This window comes from Nicotiana tomentosiformis, chromosome 9 (assembly GCF_000390325.3).
Source record: "Nicotiana tomentosiformis chromosome 9, ASM39032v3, whole genome shotgun sequence".
NCBI lineage: Eukaryota > Viridiplantae > Streptophyta > Magnoliopsida > Solanales > Solanaceae > Nicotiana > Nicotiana tomentosiformis.
In genome coordinates this window covers 15,542,046-15,550,267 of record NC_090820.1, presented here as the reverse complement: position 1 = coordinate 15,550,267, position 8,222 = coordinate 15,542,046, and the positions used below count along the sequence as shown (strand labels likewise).

The 8,222-nt window shown below is 41.9% G+C and overlaps 1 protein-coding gene across 1 annotated transcript; it reads right to left on the bottom strand.

Annotated features, from left to right (window-relative positions):
* Positions 1 to 5,613: 5,613 nt before the first annotated feature.
* On the bottom strand, positions 5,614 to 6,735 carry LOC138898424 (uncharacterized). The gene has a single exon (XM_070184489.1). It carries the CDS (start codon positions 6,733 to 6,735, stop codon positions 5,614 to 5,616), a length of 1,122 nt encoding a protein of 373 aa, XP_070040590.1.
* Between the last annotated feature and the right edge of the window lie 1,487 nt (positions 6,736 to 8,222).

The following is an 8,222-nucleotide window of genomic DNA, read 5'->3' as shown; positions in this document are numbered from 1 at the left end:
TAAATAGGGCGTGTCCCCAACTGATGTGCGCACGGTTGTGCGATATCCCAATAATGCAAAAGGCAGCTTTTCATGCCAATGTCTAGAACTTTGAATCATTTTCCTGAGGATCTTCTTGATATTCTTGTTTGCAGCTTCAACGACGCCATTAGCTTTGGGTCGATAAGGGGTAGAGTTTTGATGCGTAATCTTAAATTGTTCGCATACCTCCCTCATCAAGTGGCTGTTCAGATTTGGAATATTATCCGTAATGATAGTTTTAGGAATATCAAAATGACAAATAATATTGGAATACACGAAGTCCACCACCGCTTTCTTGGTGACGGCTTTGAAAGTGACTGCTTCAACCCACTTTGTGAAATAATCAATGGCAACCAAGATGAATCTGTGCCCATTTGAAGCTTTCGGCTCGATTGGCCCAATGACATCCATACCACAGGCAACGAACGACCAAGGTGCTAACATAGGATGCAACTATGAAGGCGGTGCATGATTCAGGTCACTGTGTATCTGACACTGATGGCTTTTCCGGACAAAACTGAAGCAATCCTTTTCCATGGTCATCCAGTAATAACCTGTCCGAAGGATTTTCTTTGTAAGGACATATCCGTTCATATGAGGCCCGCATACTCCTGAATGCACTTCGTTCATGATCTTTTCAGCTTCCCGGGCATCTACACACCTTAAAAGATTCAAATCTGGAGTTCTTTTGTACAATACTTCTCTGCTCAAGAAGAAACTGCTGGAAAGTCTTCTGATAGTTCTCTTTTGATCTCCACTGGCCTGTTCAGGATACTCCTTTGTTTTTAAAAACCTTTTGATATCATGATACCATGGATGGACATTTGGTTCTATTTCAATTGCATTAAAATAACCATGCCTTTCTCAAATTTGGATTTCCAGCGGGTCAATATGGACGTTGCCCGGATACGGCAGCATTGAGGCTAAAGTAGCTAATGCATCAGCTAACTCGTTGTGGAATCGAGGAATATACCTGAACTTGACGGACTTGAACCATTTTCTAAGATCTTCCACATGTTGCCTGTATAGGATAAGCTTGATGTCTAGAATTTCCCATTCGCCCTGAGCTTGCCGGATAATCAAGTCAGAATCTCCCATGATTAACAACTCCTCAACATCCAGATCAACTGCCATGTTCATGCCCATGATGAAAGCTTCATATTCAGCAGTGTTGTTCGTACACAAAAATCGAATCCGGGCTGTGCCGGATAGTGCTGACTAGTGGGTGAAATCAAAATTGCCTCAATCCCGACACTTTTTGCATTTACAGCTCCATCAAAGAACATTTTCCAAGCATTTGTGTCCTCTGGAATTATTTTAACTGAGTTTACTTCCTCGTCCGGAAAGTATGTACTTAGGGGCTGGTGTTCATCATCAACCGAGTTCTCATCTAGATGATCCGCCAGGGCTTGATCTTTCATCCTCATGCGGGTGACATAGACAATGTCGAACACAGTGTGCAGGATTTTCCATTTTGGTAACCTTCCCGTGGGCATTGGTTTTTGGAATATGTACTTCAGGGGATCCATTCTAGTTATGAGATATGTGGTGTAGGCCAACAGATAATGTCTGAGCTTCTGGGCGACCTAAGTTAGGGCGCAACAAGTTGTTTCCAACAAAGTATACTTGGCTTCATAACTGGTAAACTTCTTGCTCAAGTAGTATATGGACTGCTCTCTTTTCCCGGTCACATCATGTTGCCCCAGGACACAACCGAAGGAATTTTCCAAGACTGTTAGATACAAGAACAAAGGTCTTCCTGGCTCGGGTGGAACCAACACTGGCGGATTTGACAGATATTCTTTGATCTTATCAAAAGCCTCTTGACATTCATTTGTCCATTTGATCGCTGCATCTTTCTTCAGCAACTTAAATATGGGCACACACGAGGTAGTAAGCTGAGCAATAAACGTGCTGATGTAATTCAATCTTCCCAGTAGACTCATGACCTCTTTCTTGGTTCTCAGAGGTGGCAAATCCCGAATAGACTTTATATTTGTTGGATCTATCTCGATACCCCACCGACTAACTATAAACCCTAGAAGTTTCCCAGATGGAACTCTGAATGCACATTTAGCTAGATTCAATTTCAAGTCATACCTGCATAGACGCTCAAAGAATTTTCTCAAATCCCGCACATGGTCTTCTTGCGTTCTAGATTTAATGATTACATCATCCACATATACCTCAATTTCCTGGTGCATTATGTCATGGAAGGCAGTCATAGCTCTCATGTAGGTTGTCCCAGCGTTTTTCAGACCAAATGGCATGACCCTGTATAAGTAAGTGTCCCAAGGTGTGGTGAAAGCCATCTTTTCTGCGTCTTCTTCATCCATCAGAACCTGGTTATATCCAGCATAACAATACACGAAAGACTGTATCTCATGTTTGGCACAATTGGCAACAAGAATGTGGATATTTGGCAATGGGAAGTTGTCCTTGGGGCTTGCTTTGTTTAAATTCCAATAATCAACACACACTCGAGTTTTCCCGTCTTTCTTTGGTACTGGGACCACATTAGCCAACCAGGTGGTGTATCGGACCACTCGGATCACACCAGCTTTCAATTATTTGGTGACTTCTTCTTTGATCTTATCACTGATGTCTGTTTTAAACTTTCTCTGCTTTTGTTGGACGGGTGGATAACCGGGATAAGTTGGCAATTTATGCACCACCAAATCGACACTCAGCACTAGCATATCATCATAGGACCATGCAAACATGTCTTTGAATTCAAACAAATGTCGGATCAATGCTTCTTTAGTTCTTTCATCGGCGTGAATGCTTATCATGGTTTCCCGACCCTCTTCTGGACTACCCAAATTAATTGGCTTAATTTTATTTAAGTTTGGCTTAGGCTTATTCTCAAATTGTTCCATTTCTCGATTTATTTCCCCAAAAGCCTCATCTTCGTCATATTCCAGTTCTTGATTCATTATTTCACAGTTAGACAACATTTTAGGATCTGGACACGAAGTCCGCAAGCATGTCATGTTATTTAAGTTCGCATTATTAGAACTGAAAAAAACAAAAAGAAAAATAGCAGAATCAGAATAAAGAAAAAGGAGACATCCATTTACGATGAAATATTGATTTCATTTCATTGAATTGAATATAAGAGGGTTTACATCGAAATCAAAAGACAATAAAATAAAAAATATTTGAGTTACACCCTGAAATAACTCTTAATGTAGAAAAGATAGAAAGACTGGACTACCGGGATTCCCGCCTAACAGGAAATGGGGTAGCCTTCCAATTCTGAAGCTTGGCATTTGGTCCCATGTACAACACCTCAACAGTGCTCGTGCCTTCCCCCGGCTGGGCCATGTGGGACTCGTATAGCATTTATTTCATGGCTTCACAAATATCCTCAATCTCTTCTTCTTCTTCTTCTTCTTCTTCTTCTTCTTCTTCCGCATATTTGGGTTTAACGAATGACTTGGAGAGATACGGAACGGGCTGGGGAAGGACCCACCCATTTTTCTTGCACTCATTAGCCCATTTTCTGTCGGCCTCTGTAGCTCAAAAACCTACACCGAAGAACTTCTCATTGACGATCGAAGCGATGGGCTCTGTTATGCCTTGTAAAGATACCCCGAGCCATTTTTCGGGCTTGTACCTATGTCTAATCCTTTTAGTAGCGACCATGACTGAGGCACTAGATAAGAAAGGTTGAGGGAACGGGGCCCCTTCTTCGCATTGGTTAGCGACCACAATTTCGAAGGCTTGGTAGACAATGTGCTCACTTCCTTCTCTAGCTTCGAGACACGGGACTGAAGGGTCCCTATAAATGGACTGTTCATCCTCCCCATGGACAACAATTTCTTGGTTTTCATACTCAAATTTGACCATTTGATAGAGAGTGGAGGGCACAGCTCCTGCAGCGTGAATCCATGGTCTTCCTAGGAGAAAATTATATGAAGTATCCATGTCCAAAACCTGGAAAGTCACTTCGAAGTCCACATGGCCAATGGTCAAAATCAAATCAATTTCCCCTATTGTGTCTCGCTTGACACCATCAAAAGTGCGCACACAGACATTGTTTGGTCGAATTCTTTCTATTCCAATTTCCATCCCCTGGAGCGTAGAGATGGGGCAAATGTAGACCCCGGACCCGCCATCTAGCATGACTATCTTCATATAATAACCTTCGCATTTGACAGTCAAGTGAAGGGCTTTGTTGTGGGCAGCTCCCTCTGGGGGCAAATCATCGCGGCTGAAAGAAATCCTGTTTACTTCGAAGAATCGTTTTGCCATTCTCTCCAACTGTTCAACTGAAGTTTCAACCGGGATATATGCCTCGTTCAATGTTTTCAAAAGTAACTTTCTGATGTTCATTTGAGCTCAACAACGGGGATAAAAATGAAACCCATGAAGGAATCTTCCGGAGTTGATCAACTATGGCATGTTCTGAAGTTTTCATTTTTCGGAAAACTTCTTTTGCTTCTTCAGCGCTCACAGGCTTCTTGGGCGGAAACTGTTTATCATTGTTCAGTTTTAACTTCTTTAGCTCTTCTGGGTTGTGGTACTTCCTAGATTGGTTCATTTCGTTCACCTCTCCCATAATCTCTTTCCCTTTGTAAGTAACCATTGTTTTGCTATAATTCCAGGGGACTACAGTGGGGTCTCTTATAGGGCTCTGCGGTGCGCGACTAATAACCACGGGCTCAGTCGGCCTTGGTGAAATGACCGCCCCCCGTAACATATAAGTCCCTTTTGACACATACAAATTTGGCACATTTAGTGTGATTTACTCTACTCAAATCTTTTGGGAGTGTTCAACATGAGCTGTTCTTTCCTTAGAAGGTGCTGCCCCAGTATTTGCTTCTACAGCTTTTTCTACAACTTGAGAGATTTGAGTGATTTTCTTCTCATTTTTGACTTGTTTTGCCGCTGCTTTGGGTTTCTCCTCTGAATCGGAAATGGCAATGATGTCTTTTAAGGATGGATCAAACTCTTTATCATCATAAATCATTCCGATGACCGGCCCGTTGTTGTGATCCGGTAATGGATTGTTAGTCACATTGGGAACTTCCTCGTCCCTCAGTACCACTCATTTTTGTTCTATCAAATTCTCAATTTCCCTCTTGAGAGTCTAAAAATCCTCCGTATCATGACCCTATGCCCCCGAATGATAGGCACACCTAGTACCAGGACGGTATGATGGAGATTCCGGATTTTGCCGGTTTGGAGGCACAGGTTGCAATAGACCCATCTGGATTAATTTTGGAAACAGGCTAAGTTAGGACTCACCAATATGGGTGAAGTAGTTTCTCCTGGGAGGTTCACGAGGGCGTGTATTATGTTGGTAGTTGTTTTGCGGTAGATGGGGGTTATATGGAGCTTGGTGGGGATGGTTATTTCTAGGAAATGGAGCTCGATTTTGGTTGTAATGCTGTTGTGGCCGTGTATAGGGTTGGACATTCATCACCGCATAGGGAGGCGGTGCCACGGCATATGCTGCATCTTGATGGGGGGTAGTAGTGTTGTGGGGTTCTTTCGATTTGCTAAACCTCCCGAGCCGTTCTGGATGGCTTGGGAGGTGGCTCTCAAAGCAGATTAACTTATGATTCGGCCAGTTTTCAAACTATTTTATACCATTTCTCCGATTTTTATGGCTTCTGCAAAAGGTTTGCCCATGGCAGACATCATGTTCTGAAAGTAATCGGCCTCTTGGGCTTGCAAGAAAACATTGACCATTTCTGTCTCATCCATAGGCGGTTTCACTCTGGCTGCTTGCTCACGCCACTTGATAGCGTATTCACGGAAACTTACCGCGGTTTTCTTCTTGAAATTGGTCAGGGAATTCCTATCTAGAGCTATATCAACATTGTATTGAAATTGCCTGACAAAATCTCGGGCTAAGTCGTCCCATATATGCCAATGGGAGATGTCCAGGTCAATGTACCATTCTGACGCAATTCCCGTCAAGCTCTCCCCGAAATAGGCCATCAAAAGTTCTTCTTTTCCACCTGCCCCTTTCAGCTGATTGCAATATCTTTTCAAATGAGCGATCGGGTCTCCGTGCCCGTCGTACTTTTTGAATTTTGGCATTTTAAAGCCAACGGGAAAATGAACATGAGGAAACAAGCACAGATCGGAGTACGAGACACTCTTTTGGCCACTCAGGCTTTGCACGTTCATAAGACTTTGTTCGAGACTTTTCATCTTCCGAGCCATTTCTTCGTGCTCAGGGTTTCTTGCCGTTCTTTCCTGTTCCACTGGAGACTCGTATTGCGGGTGCTGAGGGTAGGGGTTTGGGGTGACATGAGCTGTGTCTAGTTGAAATTGTGGTACTTGAAAAGTGAAAGCTGACGGTTCGAAGCATGGCCTAGGCACTGTTGTCTGTGCCGTAGTAGAGACTGGTGGTGCGGTGAATACTGTAGAAGATACTCCCGAAAACAATGCCTGGGGGCAAACCTCAAAAGGCATATCGGTGAAATTAGCTGATATAGTGGGGTACCCAATCGGGATGAATGGGTTGGTTACGGGAATGGGGACGTTGGAGGTTCCGCTTGTCCTGGGAAGCAGTTTAGGAAACCCGGGGATTGTACTGGGTGGTTCTTTGCCATTAGACCAAGCGTCCCACATCTCTAACATACTGCAATGCAACCTTCTGTTTTCTTCAGCAACTGTTGATTCTGACTGTGGGATAAGAGATACCGGACTATCCTCAGAAGGATCAATAATTGGTAGATGACTTTCGGAGGGCATAGGAACACTGCCTTTGTATCTTGTGAAGGATGGGAAGCCAGATTACGAACAAAACCAACCACCAAACATGACCTTTCTAAACTTGCACACACAACAACCTTGTCAGTTTGAGACATTTGACAAATAGGGAATCTCATATTGGGGATGCAATGCACCTCAACAGTTAAATATTTCTAAATATTGTTGCTACGACTATGTGTGTCATCCCGGCTTTAATATTTTTTTCTCAAATTTCGAATCCTGATTTGTTTCCTTTCTCTTTTTGGTGTTTTCACTCTTTTTTCTTTTTTGTTCACTCAATTTTCCTTCTTTTTCTCTCCTTTTCTTTATCATTTCGGTTTATTTTTCACTCAGATTGTCTAGCTATGATCGAATCTGATGGGGATTGCCTACGTATCATGGCGGCGCACGAATCAGATCATTACGTAGTTCAGGAGATCATAAATAAAATAAATAAACTAACTCTTTTTGTTTACTCATATACAAATAATTCGATTGGATTTTGATTTATTTTTTGTTTTGTAAATTTCAAAAGAAAGAAAATATTTTTTTGGATTTTGATTTTTTTGTTTTTGAATTTTGGGAGAAAGACTTCTAAAAAAAGGTAGAAAATATTTTTTTGTATTTTGATTTGATTTATTTTCTTTTTTCGAATGAAAGACTTCTACAAAGAAAATATATTTGGGTTTAAAGTTTTTTTATTTTTTTATTATTTTTATTTGTTTGGATTTTCTAAGAAAAGACTCCTAAAGAAGGAATTAAAAGAAAATATTTTTAAATTTTTGAAAATTGGAGGCCGGAACCGATTAGGTTTGCCTACATATCTCACATCTGGTGAGAATCAGACTCGCGTAGTTCGGTCCGTTTTGACGGAACAGAGGAAACATGACTTTTCTAAAAATATTGGCTTATTTTCTTTCTTTTTCTTTTTCAAAATTTCGGTAGAGTTTCGGAATTTTTCTAATACCTGCCTCTCACTATTGTTTTTTTTTCTTTTTTTTTCTTTTCCTATTCTAGAAACCAGTCAACATGCAAGCCGACACAAAAAATGCGCAAGTAGCACATAAGATGCATCGGGATGGTCTTTTTAAATTGGGTACACATGTCCTAGACGGACCCAACCCTTGTGTTGAGTCCCCAAAGTCAATATGCACGTCATGCAAACAAACGTTCCTACTAAGGATCCGGCATGAGGCTATGTTTTTCTAAGTTTAAATTCTAGGGTGTATTATTCTAGACCTGGCTTACCCGAGCGGACAACTCAGGGGGGGGGGGGGGGGGGCAGCGTACCGGGAATACAGAAGCTTCACCGGCTTTGCAACTTGTCCGTACCACATTCTAAAATTAGGATATGACTCTAACAGAAAAGAAGCCACGCGAGGCATACGCTTCCCAGAAGATTCAAAAGACTCAGAGAGAAGAGAGTTTCATAACACTTTATATACAGTTCAATCAATATCAAAGCGGTAAAAAGCGACAATTAGCAC

What these genes read in the sequence shown, in the direction of transcription:
- LOC138898424 (XM_070184489.1), bottom strand. Translation starts at nt 6,735, where the DNA reads ATGCCCTCCGAAAGTCATCTACCAATTATTGATCCTTCTGAGGATAGT.